At 41.5% G+C, this 20,229-nt stretch overlaps 1 protein-coding gene and 1 long non-coding RNA gene across 3 annotated transcripts in view; one reads left to right on the top strand and one right to left on the bottom strand.

Annotated features, from left to right (window-relative positions):
• The window catches only part of grid1b (glutamate receptor, ionotropic, delta 1b), an 816,517-nt gene that overhangs the window by 749,279 nt on the left and 47,009 nt on the right, over positions 1-20,229 (top strand). For both annotated transcript variants that reach the window (XM_077205908.1, XM_077205910.1), the window contains exons 9-12: positions 9,042-9,143; positions 9,741-9,938; positions 10,390-10,720; positions 12,212-12,350. In XM_077205908.1, coding sequence (XP_077062023.1) covers positions 9,042-9,143; positions 9,741-9,938; positions 10,390-10,720; positions 12,212-12,350 — 770 coding nt within the window. The remainder of the gene's footprint in view (positions 1-9,041; positions 9,144-9,740; positions 9,939-10,389; positions 10,721-12,211; positions 12,351-20,229) is intronic.
• Positions 2,270-3,596, bottom strand: LOC143714562 (uncharacterized). Its single transcript, XR_013195541.1, has 2 exons — positions 3,123-3,596; positions 2,270-3,047 (listed from the first exon to the last, which is right to left on the bottom strand). It is a non-coding gene; the product is annotated as an uncharacterized LOC143714562 (long non-coding RNA).

Below are 20,229 nucleotides of genomic sequence, written 5' to 3'. Positions count from 1 at the left end.
GAAGTGCCTATATTGACCACTGGCACATACACTGAGCCCCCAATCACTCGCACCAAAGCGGGCGAGGCTAACAACCCCTCAGGTAACCCCGACTCAGAGGGCTCAAACAGCACTGTACTACCTGCCAGCTGTTCTGCACAAGTTGCTGCAACAAACTTAATGGTACCGCCTGTGACGCGACATGCCCGAGGACCGCGCACCCTCACCCTAGTGGTATCAACGGATGATTGCTCACTACCTTGGTGGCAGTGTTGCAAGGCTTGGAAAACTGAAAGTGGCGCACAAAAAACTGGGGGAAAATTAAACAAAGCAGGGCCATGGTGTCCAAAGAGCTCCAGGTAGCATCGTCCAAGTACGTTCATCCCCAACACACCAGGGACTCGAGAGCGCAGGCCACCAGGAGGATCCCTGACCACCAGCACCCCACATCGTGTCACCATCCTACCACAGAGCTCGACGTCCAACTCCATATAACCAATTGGTGGATGGAAAGACCATTGCGGCCCTCAGCTGCAACCATGAACATGACCTCAATTGCTCTTGACCCCGTGACTCAAAATGCTGAACGAAACAACTTTCCGTAATGGTTGACACCATTTAGCCCGTATCGATTAAACAAGGGACTGACACACAACCAATTTAAACATCCAAATGTGGACAGGGGGACATTAAATTGGGACTAGAATTAAAACTTCTTACCGTCGGAGTCTGCCTTTTCCCAAACCGAGCTGTGACTCTTCAGCACGGCGGGAATTAGTTTTCTGACGCATCAGATTGCGACTGCCTACCTTCCCCAGCGGCTGGATCAACGCGAGGACGCAAAGGCGACCGGGACATGACACGTTCCCCCCCACATTCCCGTGCAAAGTGGCCTGGTTTTTGACACCGCCTACAGATAACGGGCCCACCCCGAAAAGGCTAGGTAAAACTCTGTGTGAGCTGGTTCAACTGCTCCTGTTGTAACTTTAGCATTTCTCTAAACTCTCGCATTTCAGAGTTTTTAGGCGGGCTACCACCTCCCTGTACTTCGTACTGAAAGCCATGTGCCACAGGGACGGAAAGACTTCGACCCCTTGCTCCACCTGGCATTTCCTCCCTCTCCCATCGGATTGCTTCGCTCCGCACCCCTAAGAGTGTGGAATCGGGCTGGCGGCGAACTAACTGTTTTAGTTCACGGTGAAGGGAAACGTCACAAACATATTCTACAAATTGATCCCTCAATAAAACCTCCGCATTTGAGATGGCAGTAGGGGACTTCTGTTTGACTTTCTCTAGGAGACCCATCAGGGCCAGGGAGAATTCCAACAAAGTCTCCCCATCCCGCTGTCTCCTAGAGAAAAAGGCTTCCTGTAGGGCAACATAAGACTGGGAGCAACCATACAGCTCTTGCAAAATTAAATAAATTTTCTCTGGGTCTCCGCGCACAGCCGTAGAGCGATGCCGAATTTCCTCACGTGCCTCTCCTGTTAAATGATCAAATAGAAAAAACGCTTGATCACCCACAGACAGATGACGTGTTCTTATACAGGCTTTCGCCTCCTCTTTCCAATCATTTATGCCAATACCCGGCCTACCATCAGATATTGGACATTTTCGATCCCTTGGGATAAACACGAGCCGCTCAGTTAATGTAGCACTACCACTCACTGATTGATCAGCAGGGGGCACGGAAGATTCTCTAGAGGGGCCGGCTATTGGACTCGAAGGGGCAGCTCGGCTCTGGTCTTGACGTAATTTCTCATTATCTGCCCTCAGCTGAGCAACAAGATCCCTAAATTCCCGCATTTCCTCCTCCTTACTTTATATATATATATATATATATATATATATATATATATTTTTTTTTTTTTACTTACCAGAGCAACGTCTGTAAGCAAATGGCACCGACATGAAAAAGAGCTGTTGGAATGCTCCAAATCCCCTGAAATGACGCTGCTGCTTTGTCTCCAACACTATACAAAATACAGAAAGAAAAAAAACCCCAAACAAACACTAATACATTCATACAATGTACACAGTCAACAATTACCCAGATAACAAACAGCATCCACGTCTCAGCCCAACAGAGAAATTCTACTACCCCGCCGACTACGCCAGAATGTAGCGGGCCTCACTCTTCTATGTGAGGAGCAAATATAGAAATGCCACCTATAGCTTAGGCATGACTACGCCAACCTGTCTACCAGGGAAATATTAATCCTATGGATTTAATGTTTTACCCACAAGACACACATGAACGTGATTGTCAAAGGAGGGCCAGAGACGTGGATACTAAATATACCAAAGTTTTATTTTAATACTCGCAACCATTTAAAAAAGACATTAAAAAAAAAGAACTGGGTCATCAGCATTCACCGCGAAAGAGACCAAGAGATAAAGGAGGCCGAGGCTTAACGGCAGATACACAAATTTCAGTGTGCACAAGGCTTCTATATCACTCTCAACACCCCGTGTACAAGCATCAACACACACTGCAATCCAGTCCAGCACAGCACTCTGTGACGAGCCCACCACCGCACGTAAGGGCCTACTAGTGGCCTGCCCTGAAGCCTCGGCTCCTGTAACAAGAGTCAAAATTACTACAGGTCTCCACACTCAAGACACTTACTCCAAACATGCACACATAATAAACATTTAGACATTAAACAAAAAAACATATTACAACAAAAATGAAAATCAAGGTTTGATGTCACCACTGGGTTTCTATTAACCTCACTGACCTTCTACCAGCACATTTGGGAGAAATCAGACCTCAAAACAAATACAATACTGCAAAACACTAAAAGCAACACAATCAAAACATTCAGTTAAGAAACCAATAACAATTGAAGATACAAAAAAAAGGATAGATAAACAAGCACACAATTTGAAAGACTAGTAGTAAAAACGACGCCCCGCGATCACAGTGACACGTACTGGAAAACAAGCGTCACCCAAGACTGTGAGCACACGCTTGGGAAGAGAGTTTGTTATGCAAATAATCTGAAGGTACAAGCAGCAGCGTCAAACCACGTTGCCCACCAGGCGCCCCAGAACGTCCATTACTCCTAAAATACAAACATAAGCATATATTTGCAATATATAACGGAATGGGCGCTGCACAAAATGGACGTTTCACCTACCTTTAATTCATAAACCGATGCCCATTCACGCCACGTTGAACATCACCATCCCCCAAAGCACGGGAATGCGAGAGGGACATGCAAAGGGGAGCGGCCGCCGCCCAGAGCCCACACAGCGAGCTATACAGCTATAACCCACACAGTTATTACAACACATCACACATCGGGGTGCCAACTAATATGCCAACGCACACATATGTTACCTCAAAGCATCAGAAGACACGGGACTGCAAGAGAAGCATGTAACAGGAAGGCCAGGGGCGCCAACAGCCGCAAATTATCCTGAAGCTATGAACGACACAATCGTTTATACACGATCCCGCATCTGTGTTCACTAACGAGCCAAATAGCACCTACCTCAAAGCGGAAACCGCAACGAAAACCAGAAGGGGCGGTCCCCGAGCAATGACACGACCCAGACGGCAAGCACACGCAAGAGGTGACTACACTTCCTTTTTATACTGTCCCTCCTGTTCGTGATTGGACCCTCACTACCTCCGACACATCAGTTTAATTATAGAGCCACAATAAGTCCCACTACATAAAGAAAAAGAAGATACTTTTGAGTGTATAGCAAAAAGTAGACAAGCTTTGGGACATACTAGCACGTCATACAATTGCGTCTTTAACGGTTGCTCTCTGTCGCATGTCAGAGTAAACTGGCCTGTCAATCATCTTGTCACAGTTAAAAACCTCCACATTTCATTTAATTTAATTTCCTACCATATCGGAGAGAAATGCTGTAGCACGTTGGTCTGCAGTCGTGTGTGTTTTTCAAGTGGAGAACTCAAAGCATATTAAGTTAAACGTTGCCAGTGCGTCGACGCACTGAAGCGTTGTTTTGTTTGAAGGCCACCTATTATGCAAAATTCACTTTCACATGGTGTTTGAACATAAATGTGTGTTGGTAGTGTGTGAGCAAAACCACCCTAGAATGATAAAAATCCACCCAGTTGTTTTTTTACAATCTCAATAAATCAGAAGCACTGTCTCAGAACGAGCTGTTCTAAGATTCAACTCAATGTGACGTAGAATTGAGCAAGCCCCACCGACATGGTTTGATTGACACTGTGGTTTTGGCATAGACCCCGCCCTCGGTGATCTGTACACCATCCTCCATTGTTTCAACGACAGCCGGTGTTCTGACGATTTTTGCTGCCTTGTCGAAAATGTCTCATAAGAAACATAAGTGTTCTGTTGTGGGATGTAATAATGTACATAGTAGTTTTCACTTACTTCCGACATCAGAGCCACTGAAAATGCAGTACATGGATTTTATTTACGAAGGAAAGGCGGCATGACTTCCAAAATACGTTTATGTTTGCACTAATCATTTTCTGACTGACTGTTTTGTGAACGAGGGTCAATTCAAAGCAGGTCTTGCTTCGAAATTAATCCTCAAGTGTGGATCGTTGCCTACTGCTCGCAATCCAACGTCACCGCCAGTAGAAGTAAATGTATTTTATGATTTTTGAGCAAATAGTCATTTCAGTCGATGTCAGCCAATTCAACAACAAATACGTCTATAGTTGTGTATATAATTTAAACCTTGTTTGTATAGTGTGTAACCACACGTTTGTAAATATTTTTTAAAGATATTGTATTAAAAACTGTGTATGTTTTCTGTAAAGACAAGACATCAAAATTGCTATGTTTATACAAAGGCCAGCACATCGACATGAAGCTGTAACGTTAGAACGAGGGATATTGACGTACAGACAGAAACATCACATAAATGTAATTCCGTTTGTACGTAGCAAACGTTATCACAGTATTTGTGTTTGTAGTTTCAAAAAATTGTGCCAAAGTTATCACAGTTTGTGTGTGTCTGTGTGTGTGTTGCACATCCATAATTGCAAAGGGGACGCGATTACAACTCTATAAGTACATAAATGTATCAAATAACCATTCCAAGACTTCCTGGTCCTTTCTCATTTGTGTTTCTTCTGCCGGAGTCTCTTCATCATCTGGGTCTGATTCCGGTTCAAACATGTACGGCTGAATTCCATACAAAACAGCGGATCTGTCATTCTCAGCCATTCTGCTTCTACCGACTGTTTATTGGTATGCAAGTTACGCCCTCATCCAAAGGCAGAGCGGGGATATGCAGCTCATTTACATTTAAGGTGGTACACACCAAAACAGCTCTTTTTAAAACAGGCCTCAAAAATGACATTTTCAAATGGTTATAATAAATTAACTGTGGGGTATTTTGTGCTGAAACTTCACAAATACATTCTGGGGACACCCGAGACCAATATTACATCTTGTAAAAAGGGGCATAATAGGTGCCCTTTAAATAGTTCAAAGTTACTATCAGATTTAATGTTATTACCTTGACAAACTCTATATCATTAAAAAGATATAAGACTCAAGTTTCAGTATTTGACTACTATTGTATTCTGAGAAACTTTTAGTGACAGTTATGTCTTAATTTGTGTCAGGAGTTATGTAATAAAAAAATGAGTCGATACCCACCTTTAATTTGAATTTTGAGCGTCAGCCGCTCTCATTCAGAAAAAATAAACTCCTGTGAGGTCGTCATGACAGCGCTTGACAAAACAACGATTCTCAGGGATTTTAGCTCAAAAATGTGGAGATTTGGAGAAATATTGTTAGATTCTCATAGGTTTACATCAGATTTATATAGACAGGAATAATATTTATTGAATTTATACCCAAATGGGCCAATGCAATCATTATGAGCGCTGGATACTCAGATGAACTGTTTTCAATCCATACTGGCAGCCTGAGGGCGCCCTGTGCACATTTAGTCCATATATGGAACACATGAAGAAGAGCCATAATCATGTGACATTCAGGATGTCCCTGACACAAACAAAGCTTCTAGAGATCGCTGTAACATGCAGATAAAGACGTTTTGAAAACAATAAACATGATTTCAATGATATTTGATTTACCTGTGTTCTTCGCGCCATGTCAGGTATTTTCATAATAATAGATTATATTTATAATGTAATGCTAATCGATATAGACTTTATCATCGTGCAGAATACTATAAAATTATATATTTTCTGATTTTTTTTTTATCTGAAGCCAAATCAGATCACAGAAGGTTATTTAAAACACTCGTCTTGCACTATAAAGTGAGTAACAAAAATGGTTTTAATCTCATAAATTTTCGTGTATTGATGGTGTGCTAAGCTAACATGCTAGCTAGCCCTAGGTGCACCTGCCACCTAGCTGTTATTTTTATGACTTTTTCTTTATAGGAATGCTAACTGAAATGTTTCTTTTTCCAAGAAGGTCATTTGATACAGTTTCAAATGTGAAGTGAGAACTTTGATAAAAGAAATTGGGGATTGAAACAGCGTGAATAGCCAGTCGTTAGTAATTATAACGAAGACAAAAGAAAAACAGATTTAGAGCCATAAACAGGCCGGAGAGATGTGAATCTGTGCAGGGGAGACTGAGACAGAATGGGGCTCGTTTGCACCACAAAACAATAGAGACAATACGCTTATTTCACGCAACCGTTATTTTGAAATCGAAAGCGAGGCTCCGGTGGGAAGAAACCCGGAAGTAAAGATAAACAACAATGCCTTGGACTACCAACCTGAAGCTGCTGCCGCGATTTACACTATTGGATGTTAATATCCAATATAGGATGTGTATATAGTTCGTTCCTGCTTCTTTTTTTACTTTCTGAATTATATATAAAAAATATATATTTTATTTATTAATTAATTTCACTGTATATAGTCTAAAGTATGAAAGACATGTGTGTACAGTTTTAGAATAACTCATTTCTACATTAAACACAACAATACACCATCGTATTCTCGATCTCCTGTGATTAAAGGCGACACTTCCGGTTTGATCTTCCCACCGGAGCCTCGCTTTCGATTTCAAAATAACGGCTGTGTGAAATAAGCGTATAGACTGAATTAGAACATGACAATAAACATCAGTTTGCATTTTAGAGTCTAATCAAAATAAAGTCATATGACATGATCTTGAAAAACATTTAACTAAATACAGAGTTTTAGACTTGTCATTTTCAGATTTTAAATATAACATAGTCAGACATGTGGCTTTAGCTGCAGTGCATTCATAGATTGATACAATGCCAACTTCAATTTTATTTTTGAAGATGTTTCATGAGGCTATTGTGTTGATTGCAAAATTGAAGTTCAGTATTATTTCGACTTAAGAAAACAAACGTGATTGCTCTCCTCATATGCCTATGTGATGTTTTTACCAATGTTTATTTTTTTAACAAAAAATGATTTGTGATCAAACATTAATCAACGGACACCTTGCAGTACCACTACGGACCCCCGGTTGAAGACCTTTGTAGATCTAAGACCTAATCCTGGCTTAATCTAAGCCCTGTCTATGAAAGCAGGCTTAAGACTTGTACTCAAGTGGTTTTGGAATTGGTGACTTGTAACTTGTAATGGAGTACTTTTTGCTGTAAGATATCTGTACTTTTAATTTGTTTTTCTTTTTTTCAGGTACTCTTTACACCTCTGCCAACACCACCCCACACACTTATAGAGGCTTTCATTTGTCTTTATTTTCACTTTATGTCTGTTTAGAATGATGCTCTGTAAGGAAATTAGAAATTTCATAAATTTTTCAACATTACAAGCATTCCCCTGTGCCACTGCTGTAGGGCTGTTAGTGTACATGATGTAATGAAGGAATACCTTATGGCTACGGGTGCCAAGTATTGGTGAATAAATATGCTTTTAAAAATGAGGATACTAAGTCCCAGAGGCAAGTGATGGCACAGTTATGCAGCCATTAGATGCATTTTGTAATTTGATCTAGTGCCACCGCCTGGAACTAGACCAGCATGGTACTCATCCTCATGCACAAGTAATGAAGAGAAAATGCTGTTCCTCCTAAAGGCACATGCATGCTAATGTTTATTTCCCTAGTTCTGAGTATGTTCTATAGCAGCTTTGCATCCACTTTCACTTGTGTAAAGCAAATTATATATGATTACAGCGAATGCAAACACCTCAAAGAACTCGTATTCAACACATGCATCACATTGAAATGAGCTTAGTCCTCATTGTTAAATGATGTGATTAAACCTCATTATCACCTGTTTCTTTGAGTAAATGAATGATTAATGAGACTAGTCTTCCAAATCAGGTCATTAATTGTAGTGTTATTGATATTTACAACTAATCGCCATTTACAGTGTCAATGTAGATTGTGTATATTGAGTTTTATAAATCAGCCATTTTAGCGCGTTAATAAATCATAATGGAATTTAATAATTCTCAGTTCTGTTTAATTTAATAATTTTCAGCCTCCCCATTGTCACAGTTGGTGGCTATAATGAAAGCACACAATGATGAAGATGTTAAAAAAGTCTTTAATCCAAGAATCAAAACAATAAACGAGAGACTAACTTAAAGGAAACAAACATATTAACAACAAGCAATGCAAGACAAGGAACTAAAAGAAAGTGAGGGCTTAAGTAGAGGGGCAAACAAAGGATTTAATGTGATAATTAATTAAACACACCTGCACTGAATACTCAAACCAATCAGAAACCATAGAAACAAACAAGGAAGGAACGGAGGATAACTGAACTAATAAACAAACTAGAAAGCTAACCTAGAAACACAGACATGAACAGAACAGGAAAAACAGAGCAAAAAAAAACATAAACCATGACACAATCAAGACAACAGCATGTCTTCTTATACTATCCATAATATTGAAAGTGAGACACACATAATAAGACAAACATATACATTGTTAAGCATGTTGTGTTAGTTTTTCATACATATGTTTTGACTGGGTTTAGTTATTTAATAAATTAAATTAAGTCTCATGATAAACAATTGCACTGTCTAAAAACAGATTGAAGATTGATGGAAACAATGTTGACCTGCTTCTGTTTTTTTTTTCTTCTTCTTCTTTTTTGTCCTGCAGTTGGCTACATGGGATTCTGTCCATGGCCTCAATGGAAGTCTAAAGGAGAGTCGTATTGAGAATGGCATGCAGGGGGTTACTGTGAAAGTAGTGACGTTGTTGGTAATACTTACTTTTATTATTTTAACTTTTTAAATATTTGTGTTTGTGGGTGTTTATGTATAAATGATTGAATAATCAATCGTTACGTTTTTTTTTTTTTACGGTCAATACTACTGTGCTATATAATGTACTTATCATAAAGACCACTCAGAATCTGCAAGATTTCCATGGAATTGGAATATTCTTCATTTACAAAGTTCTGCATGCCACTAACCTCTTGCTTATTTGCTCACAAATTATTTTGGCTAAAATTATCATGCCTACAGCCACAAATAAAAATGTAGTTCTTTACTGCCATAGCATGTTTTATTTTATCTTTTCATATTGTTCATATAACTGTTCTTCATTATTGATGATTGTCAGTAGAAATGCTGCATTTAAATAATATATTTGTCATTTGGCTGTTACAAGCATGGTTGGTAAGCATTATGCTTGAATGTTATTATTCCTTATGATCTAATTGTAATCATTATCCCAGCCCAGAAAGCATCTCCTGCAGAAAGGTTCTCCAGAGAGCCATAGAAATTATTGAAGCAAGTTGTATCAGCCATTTGAAATGTATCTGTACATGTTGGTAATCAATATTCCTTTTCAAAGGAGGATCCGTTTGTGATGGTGGCAGAGAACATCCTCGGACAGCCCAAAAGATATAAAGGGTTCTCAATTGATGTCCTGGACGCTTTGGCCAAGATCCTAGGATTCAAGTATGATATCTACCAGGTGTCAGACAGCAAATATGGTTCTCAGCTGACCAATGGCACTTGGAATGGAATGATCGGGGAACTCATAAACAAGGCACGTGTTCTTAACATAGTTGTATTTATATGTCCAAAGCCATTCAACGTTACTCAACTAATTCTTGCCCATTCATTTGCTCAAATTATCCTGCTGAAAAGGTCACCAGCATACAGTATATTGTGTTCTGTATGCTGATGTGTTGATTTGTTCTGGGGATGGTCATAAGTATCACGGTGTTCACATTAGCGATTTTTCATTGCGAACCGTGCCCCGTTCCGAACTAAACTGCCAGTGTGAAAGCACCCTTACAAACGAGGAGAGTAATGGAAGCAGTCAAACCAACAGTGGGGCAAAGATATACAAATGCTGTGGCTTAATCCCAATTTTTTACTGAAAAAAAATTTATCAAAAAAATACTGATTAGGAAAATATTTTTTTATTTAATTTGTATGCATTTATGTAAGGCCCTTTTTAACCTGGACAGTAAATTTAAATCTTGTCTTTACAGAGAGCTGATTTGGCAGTTTCTGCCATTACTATAACACCAGAGCGAGAGAACGTTGTGGACTTCAGCAAACGCTACATGGATTACTCTGTTGGGATCCTACATCGCAAACCCGAGGAAAAGATCAACATTTTTTCCCTGTTTGCTCCTTTTGACTTGGCTGTGTGGGCCTGTATCGCAGCTGCCATTCCTGTGGTGGGCGTTTTGATCTTCCTACTGACACGGATGCAGATGCTTCGCTCCCAGAATCCTCCAGGAGCCCATCACGCATCATCCATGTTTAACTCTTTGCATAGTGCTATATGGATTGTCTATGGAGCCTTTGTACAACAAGGTACTCCAATGAATTCTTCTCCCACGTGTTGATTCAAAGGTTATGTTCAGACAGAACTTAACAAATCATCTTTAGCATCCAGGGAATCAGTTGATGATTTGACTCAGGGCTTAGAAAGATGAAAAGAAAAAAGCTGATATGGGGGTATCAATAAATCTAAGTGTCTAAGACATGTTAGTCTGGGTGCTGTAAATTTTTAAGATGCAAAAAAATAGATTTTTTTTTATTATTATTATTATTATTATTATTTATTTTTTATGCATTTATTTTACTGTTTAATTTAAAGAGTAAACATAATGTGATACACTCTTTGATGACATAATTATGTTAAACTATTAGATGTTACCCAAAACATACTTTAGCTAAAGTACTGTATTTATCAATACTGGGTGTCTTTTGCACCACTGGTCAGCATTTTACGTTGAGTTTACCTCACCACCTCATACTGTACATGTGTTTGGTTTTTAAACAAACCACTTTCATTTATTTATTTTCGCACTAAATGCTCCATACATTTTCAATTAAAACAATTATTTTTCTGCAATTTTTCACTCTAGGAGTAGTAAAATTAAATTTTCCTTAAGGTGTGTCTTTAGCCCTATTCGTTTGGAACAGCATGGCAGTGAGAAAAAGGGTGAACATTTCTGTCAAGTTTTAAAAACGGTTGTAAATATTGTTTTATGGAATATGTTCAAATTTAATAGTTGAGATGTACCTTTTTCATCATAAATTCCTACCCTTGCATACATTTTAATTCCAATTTCAAAATCAGCACACCAAGGAGTGTTAAGTGCACCAAAACAGTGAAAGGTTTCTTTGAATAAGGCATGGGATATGCTGGTTCTTATTCAAGAGACAAAATGGAATAAATGGTTACCTCAGCAACTAGCATGCTAAACCCCCAGCTGCCTCTATTAATTCTTGGCATAGCCTACAGCCTACCAACCCTTTTAAGCCTAACAGCTAGTTATTGAATCTGGCCTGTTTCTATCTCATATTTCTGTAGCTTACCACCATATGAAAATTAGAGAGTAGATTGTACAAAACACAACAAATATTTTGCAGCAGTTTACACAGCCTTAAACATGAGGAATTAGCAAGTCTGATGACTAATGGTAGCATTTCTGGCTTCCTCCATTGACTAAGGTGAATAATGTGAAACTGTGTTAGTGTGTCATATATTATTCACGTTTTTGACACCATATGATAATATTTTAATACCCTTTGTTAGACATCTGCTCTGCTGCTATCTAATTGATGTGGTATGCCTCCATTGTACAGAATCAGGATTATGTAAAAAAAAAAATGTAAAATGTAAAAAAAACTTTTATAAAAGGATTATAGGGGGAAAGTGATTTAAGAGAAAATAATGTTACAAAAGAAATGGATTAGGAAGTGTTTTACTTTTTTATTTTGTATTTACTTATTGCAATTCAAAATACATTTTTACATCCTGAACACCAACATTCTTTTTTTTTTTTTTTGTCACAGGTGGAGATTCTGTAGTGGGTTCTGTGGCATTGAGGATAGTTATGGGCAGTTGGTGGTTGTTCACATTGATTGTGTGTTCGTCTTACACTGCTAACTTGGCTGCGTTCCTAACTGTGTCTCGCATGGACAACACTATAAGGTAAATTGCCATTTCACAAATAGTTTACCACCAAAAGCACCATATGCTACAGAGTTTATCAATTTCTATTAAAAGCTTTTCTGTCCTGTTTTTGTCCTCATAATTAGTGCATCCTTATGGTCTGGAAGATTCACACATAGTTTGGCCACATGGCTGGCAATACAGTTAACAAAGGCTATTTCAACTATTTAATCTTACAAATTTGCCACCAATGAGGAAAATCACCAGATTACAGTATTTAATTTCTCAGACATTCCATGATCTGACAAATGCTGACTGAACAAAATTAAGTGGTGACCAACGACAACAGACTGACACACATATCCAACAAAACCAAACGAAGTGTCTGTTGCCATTAGACGGCATATGACAAAACATTAGATAATAAAAATTGCATGATGATTTTTTTTTTATTTTTTATTTAGTACTTGAATAAGCAATTTCAGATAGCCCATATTGCTTTGATTACAGCACACATTTGCTGTGGCATCGTTTTAATATGCTTGTAAAATGTCACAACGTTTATTTCCGTCCAGAGCTGCAATAATTCCTCGCCATTTCTCCAGTACATCTCAAAGATTATCAATGGGGTTAAGGTCTGGACTCTGTGGTGGCCAATCCATGTGTGCAAATTATGTCTCATGCTCTTCACAATGTGAGCCCGCTTAATCCTGGCATTGTCATCTTGGAATATGCATGCCAAGGCCACTAGGGAAGAAAAAATCCATTGTTGGAAAAACCTGGTCATTAGTATGTTCAGGTAATTTTTGGGTACATAACATCATTCACCTTTCTTCTTACCCTGATGCGCCCATCACTTTGGAACAGGGTAAATCATGACTCATCAGACCACATGACCTTTTTCAATTGCCCCAGAGTCCAATCTTTGTGCTTCCTAGCAAACTGAAGTCTTTTTTTCCCCGATTAGCCTCGCTGATAAGTGGTTTTCAATAGGCTACACAGCTGTTTAGTCCCAATCCCTTGATTTCTCTTCGCATTGTGAGTATGGAAATGCTCTTACTTGCACTTTTAAACATAGTCATGAGCTCTACTGTTGATAATTTACGCTTCGATTTCACCAAATCCTTTTCACCCATCATTCAAGATTTTTTTCTGACCACATTTCTTCCCTCCTTTTTCATAATGCGTTAGACAGTTGTTAACCCAATTTTAGCAGTTTCAGCAATCTCCTTGGTTGTTTGCTTTGCTTAATGCAGGCCAATAAGTTATGAAATGATATTTTTTTTATAATAAACAATGTATAATTGGAACTTTATTATAGAGATGATTAACTTTATTATAATAAAGTTAATAATCTCTGAGGGAAAAATAAATTAGTAGGTTGTGGCAAATATACTTGCTTCTGTTATTTGGTAATGTGAGTTGAGTTGCTTGGTTGTGTGTGCACTGCGACTCGAATCTTGACTTGAGACTTGATGAAAGGGACTTGACACTTAGCTACTTGTCACTTACTTGTACATGTGTGACTTGCTTCCACCTCTGCAACACAGAGATATAAAAAAATGTTGGAATAACTTTCAGAGCTTTCAGACGAAGCAGAATCCACATGACTTTAAAGAACATGAGCATTTAAAGCAGCAGATATATAAACAATGCACATGGTTATATCGACTGATTGGGATCAGGCTTAGGGAGCCTGTCATCTTCGAGTATTGTTAAAACGAGCCAATGCACATTGGCGTGCAAGAATTGCATCACATGCTCCGCCCCGCAGTGCGGGTATAAATACAGAAGTGGATGCACGCACCAGTTGTCTTTCGCTTCATAGCTGATCAGTGTCGATGTCTCTGAAGACTTTTGTTCTATACAACAAGCGAGTGAGTCTGTGTTCTTCTGGAAGACTCTCCCAGTTCTGGTGGTTCTACAGCACGACTGCAGCGGTGATCGCAAGCTTCTGAGCTCTCAACTGCTTTTTGAACAGCATCAAATCTCTGTGTTTGTGTTTATTGACGGTTGGTTAGAGGGAGGAAGTGAGTGCTTCACTGTTTCAGTTCACTGTTCAGTGTTGCCGCGGTCATTCCCCTGTGTGCTCAGGCACTGGTGACGGGTCCCATTTCCTGAAAGAGCAACACGGGTCTGTTTGCGTCTTTTTTGAGATGCCATTCCATCAGTACGTTTCTAAATGCGGTAGGGCTCTGTCCCTCTCTGACGGTCACAATTACTGCATCATGTGTTTGGACTTACAGCACACTGAAGCAGCTCTTGTGGATGACTCATGTTCCCACTGCGGGAATATGACCATCTCGATGTTGAGATCAATACTCGTCTTCGTTTGCGAAGGTGGAGTCCTCACTCCCATGCTCCGCTTCAGTGTTTCTTCTGGGCCAACTTCCCAGAAGAAGGCTAAAGTGCCGTGTGGGTTGGGTGATCTGAGGATTACAGTGATGGGTAATCCGCCCAACAAAACCCCGTGGATCCCTCACTCCTCTTTCACACCGCAGCCGGTGGAGCTCCCTGATGAGCCCGCTGGTCCCTCTGTAGTGGACCGACCAGCCGTTTCGTTCGGATCCCCTCCAGAGGACATGATGTCCATCGCAGCATCGGAGGGTGAGCTGGGCTCTGGAGGTGACAACTCAGCTGTGCTGCCTCCCTCTGGGAGAGTTTACGAAGGCATGGACGGCACCTTTCTCTGCCAGAAACTGCCTAAGTAACTCCTCCTCCCTCACTACCCTTTGACGGAGGAGCGGGGAAGGGTTATGAGGCTATCCCTCCAGTGGAGTGATCTGTCGCAATGCAACTGTGTCCGGTGACCGCTACCTAGTGGAAGGGGGATCCTCGTCTCCCCTCTAAGGCCTGTAAGTTCTCGTCCGTCCTTACGGGCAAGGCTTACAAAGCCTGTGGGCAAGCCGCTTCCTCTCTGCATGCCTGGGTGCTGCTTCAGGTCCACCAGGCACACATGAACAGGCACGAGGGTAGCACAGACCGTGAGCTCATGGGTGAGCTCTGCACTGCAACAGACCTCGCCCTCCGGGGCACGAAGTTTGCAGCTCACGCGATCAGTCTGCTGATATCCACCTTAGTGGTCCAGGAGCGCCATCTCTGGCTCAACCTGGCGGACATGAGGGATGCGGACAAGTTTCAGTTCCTGGACTCCCCCATATCACAGATTGGGTTGATCGGCGACGCGTTAGAGTACTTTGCCCAATAGTTCTCTGCCGCCCAGAAGCAGACGGAGGCCATCCGGCACATGCTGCCTCCACCCGTCCGCCGGTGGTAGATCCTCCGCCTGGCGCGCGGACATCGCTTTCCTACTGGCGAGGGATGCGATTGAGCCGGTCCCTCCAGCCGATATGAAGACCGGCTTCTCTAGCCTGTACTTCATTGTCCCCAAGAAGGGTGGTGTAAAGACTCTGGGCGGATCTAATCCGTGGGGAATTTGCATATCATAATTAATAATTGGTAATTAATAATTATTCATACATGTTTGGATTAGATCAGTCTTACATGTTAATAAAACTCCCGATAAGGGATGATATGTAATTTTACCTGCATGCATGCTTGTGTATCCTTGCACTTAACCACAAGTTGATTGCAATTACCTGCACGGACCACGTTTTACAAACCAGGCAAAATTAATTAGCTCAATTGTCAGACTAATATCTGTGGGAATCCACAATATCATCTTACTTTATAGGATTTCAGGAAAAGCAATTCTGTGGCCACAAGAATTGGGTTTCCTGCCCTATAAACACATACTCTTTAAAGTATCTTTAATTTGTAAGCTTGTTGCTATAAGATCTTTTGGCACTTAAGGGACTTAAATGAGCAAAAAGGCAGTACATCAATCAGATGAATATAATGAATTTAATAAGGCAGAACTACTTATGTATTTACTACGGTTACATGGGATATATGTATTTACAAACATAATAAACAACAATACACGATAAGGCATCGATGAATGAGAAATGCATAGAGTGTGGACAATGGAAACACGTGTGAGAGGGGAAGGGACAGAGAGAGAGAGAGAGAGAGAGAGAGAGAGAGAGCATTGGCAACATTCCCCTGACAGTCCCCTGCCTGTGACAACACGAAAACATCATCTTAATGCTTCTTAGAAGCTCTATAAAGAGATATACTTAAGTTTCTGGGTCTCTCTGTGTCGCGGCATTCCTGCGCGTGCGTGAGCGGAGTCCTTTAGGAAGCGTCACTGGGTGCTGCTTGGCGCGCGTTGAACGGAGTTTCCAAGTCTTTGGGGTAACATTACCAAAGGAAAATAGTTCGGCTAAGTTTGTTTCACTTTGTGGAAGTGAACAGAGTCGACTACGGAAAACAAAACTCTGACTAACAAAGAAAAGAAATAAAGATCTCTACGGGGAAATCACGCGGAGTTAACGTCACATCTTCGCATGGCTGGTGAAGAAGCGTGTGTGCGTCTCTCGCCACATGGTCACGTGCGCGTGTTTATCCTTCAAAACGAGCGCGCGCTCGTTTAAAGGTCCCTTGTAGATGGATTTGCTGAAGAGATATGTCACGCGGTGTTCTTTTCACTCGTCGATTGGAATTAAACACGGAGACTTATCTAAGACTGAAAAACACAAACTAAACTAGAAACAAATAAAAGAAAGGCGAAGAGCTCGCCCGGAGGCGAGACCCTACATTTTTGACAGTCAGAGTAACAGAGAGACGAGCGGAGGGGGGAAGCGTCATTTATCACCTTGGAGAAATCCGGCCTCTTCCTGTTGACTTGGCCAATTAGAGGGTTGGAATTTCACAGGCGGGACTTTGGTTTTTATTGCTCTTTGTCTAAGAGAGAGACATTTAAAACCGACGAAATTAGGGTGTTTAAGAGCAGAATCTTCACAATTCTTATAATACTAATGCGTCACAAGTTTAGCAAAATGTAATGTCAATTAACAACTGGGGAATGAAGATTGGAGTTTATCAAGACCAAACTTGCCACAAATGGATTTGGTTAAACATTAGTTGGCCGAGTTTAAAACATTATCGCATTAGAGTTGTCGAGAAACATAGACCAAACCACAAAAAGGCAACTCATGGAATAGGGAACTTAGATACATTGTTCATACAATTCTCAAGTGGACATATAATAGCATATACTTTATATATATGAATACAGGATTCATTTCTCCTCCTTGGTTAGAATTCAGAGAGGGTGGCAGTTCTGTGAACATTCCTTTGGGTCGTAAACGCCGTTATCTAAGAACACCAGTGATGTTAGTTTTGGTCTCTTTTCACTCCAAAGATGGAAAACATAGTAAACTATATTTTTCATTAACTTCTTACATATATTTGGCTCTAGCAAGTTGAGCGATTTCGTTTAATACCAATCACTCCGTGTTTGTTACGCATACAAGGATATATATAAACTCTTAGACCTTTGTAGAAGTCCGCAAGGTTCAACTACATAACTAACAGTCCTAGATAGACAGGATACAGTATAAACTTCAATCATACAGGAATACATCATGTATACATTTCATAATCACTCATTTCTGGGTTTTAATGTTATAGATGCATATATGTGTGTGTGTGTGTGTGTGTGAGTGTGTGTTGTTCATTTGCGCATCTGGCATTCCTTCCTCGCTGGGAGGGGGGTTTGGAGATAACGGTCTTCTTGGATGTTGGCTCGCGAACAAATCAGGATCGCGCGAGGATCTCTGTGGGGACTCATTACGCTGTAAAGGTGTCACAAACTAATCTACCCTCCAGACTGGCTGGCGCTAACGGAAGATTTAGAATTGGAAGAGTCATTGGTTGGGGCTTTAGAAACCCCTGTTAACGTGTGTTTATTGTGTTAAGGAATGCTGACTCCATGATTCTGCGCTCATACCGTACATTCCCCCTTTTCGTCGGATGACGTCTCTGTGGAGACATCATCGGACGACAATCATCACAATGGCGGATGGCAGGTGAATCATGAGGGTTTTGTAGCAGGTGGTTATTGAGGCTGAGGGCTCAGCTCGATGAGATTCAAAGCGGTGTCTGGTGTGATCCCCTCTTTCCGGGGGTTCCGTCGGAAACCTCCAGACACGGCTTTCGTGAGCTTGGCTGTCGATGTTCGCATCTCGTTGAGCCTCCTATACAGGATGAAGGCCAGGCCTAGTGACAGGATGTGGCTGACTACCATAGAGATACACAGCGCGGTGTCGGCTGCGGTCCAGGCTTGGACAACAGGTGAGGTGTATTTGTAGAGGGTCAGTTGGCGTGGTGACGGCGGAAGCCAGCACCGTTTGGACAAGGCTTAAGGGTATCAGGTACGGTGGAATCCTTCCCATGGCTAGGCTGTCAATGGAAGAGCTCACCTTCCGCAGCATGTCTGCCATCAGGGCTGTGACCAGCTGAGTTTGAGCAAAGTCATTCTGGAAAACCGTAAACAGCTGTTTCATAAAGTTCACGGTCTGGTTCAGCAGGACGCTGTGAGTGTTGAGAACCACCACAGTTCCCCTCAAAGTCTTGCCGATGGTCTGAAGGGAGGCACTTTGTGTGTTGAGTTGCTCTTTTATCTGTGGGATTTCAGTCCGGATTTCGGCCACGTGCCGTCTCACGGTGGCTAAGTTCACTGAGTTGACACTAGACATACCGATGTTAAACAGAGTTCCGACGGCAGCGGCGGCTCCGAGCAAAGCTCCAAGGAACCGTTTGGAGCGGCGGTTGTGTCCACTTAGCTCCGCTTGTGTGACAGTCATTTTCTCAAGTTGGTTGAGCATGTGCCTGACATCGGCCTCAGCGTGAGTGAGGGAGTCCTCTGTCCATCGGGCACCGGCCCAACTGTATTGGGCCACTGCGCTGGGGTAATGTGCTCTGTAAACATTACGCGGGTCTAGTCGAACATATACTTTCTGGGTGTGGGTCCGGCAGTTGGTGATCAGGAGTCCCGGTTGTTCCCTCAGGACGATGCCTGATGCCGGACCTGGTGAGATGATCTCCGATTGCGGCTGCTCTCTGGTTGGCTGGAGGCACAGCAGCATCCTGGTAAAAGTGAAAGGGAGAGAGAAAGAGAAAGGGAGGAAAAATTTCAGCGAGTGTCGTCCTTGGTTGGCTAGGACAGTCTTTCCGCTTTTGAGGACGCCGGTATGCCACTTGGTTCGGTGTCTTGCAAGTGTCTCTGGTGCTGCGGTGTGCAGCACATGGTGCGTCATGGGCATACATTGGCATGACCCCCCTTTTGCACTGTGGCACCACAAGCTGTGGCGCAGTGATGGCATCAGGTGCAGAACGCTGAATGTTGTCTTGTGCACGCAGCATGTGCCGGTAGACGTCGGTTGTCAGGGGCATTGGTTGTCGGTGGGTGCAGACGGCGTTCGTGGGTGGTTGGAGGGGTATGAGAGGTGGTTTCTCATAGTGTCCATTGTTTGTCATAGTCTTTGGTAAGCTGGAACGTTAAGGTCAGGTTAAGCAGAGGCTCTGTGACATTTTGTCGCACTTGGGGTGAGACTAATGCATGACCCTAAAAGTTCAGAACCAAGGTTTAATGGGTTCGCTAGGAATGTAGCATAAAGCTATGCGTTTCACGTGTATCTAGCTAGTGAAGTGTGTCTTGTATCCTTATCATCTTAGCTGTGGATGTTAGGAGGCTAAGACTGATTCGGTTCCGAGAGTATTTCCCGGAAAGGGCATAGCCGAGATGAAATAACTGACTTAAGATGGTTCTTATGACTAAATTATTTCTCAGGACTTAACTAGTGGTTCACTACGGCTTGACGAAGTGAATGATAGGGGGAAAAAGGACAGCTTTCCTATTCAAATTAGGCTTATTATCAATCCTCAGGACTATAGTTATGCCCTAGTAATCGTTGAAATTACTTGTGTTGCAGGGTCATAAAAATTAGTGCACTTGTTGAAAATAAACAAAATCACAAATAAAGGTGTCTCTGTTTCCTTTCTGGGCCCTATG

The sequence above is a fragment of the Siphateles boraxobius genome, unplaced genomic scaffold, assembly GCF_051911475.1.
Source record: "Siphateles boraxobius isolate OS27281-9 unplaced genomic scaffold, OSU_SipBor_1 55, whole genome shotgun sequence".
Lineage (NCBI taxonomy): Eukaryota > Metazoa > Chordata > Actinopteri > Cypriniformes > Leuciscidae > Siphateles > Siphateles boraxobius.
This window is presented reverse-complemented; position numbering and strand designations above follow the sequence as displayed.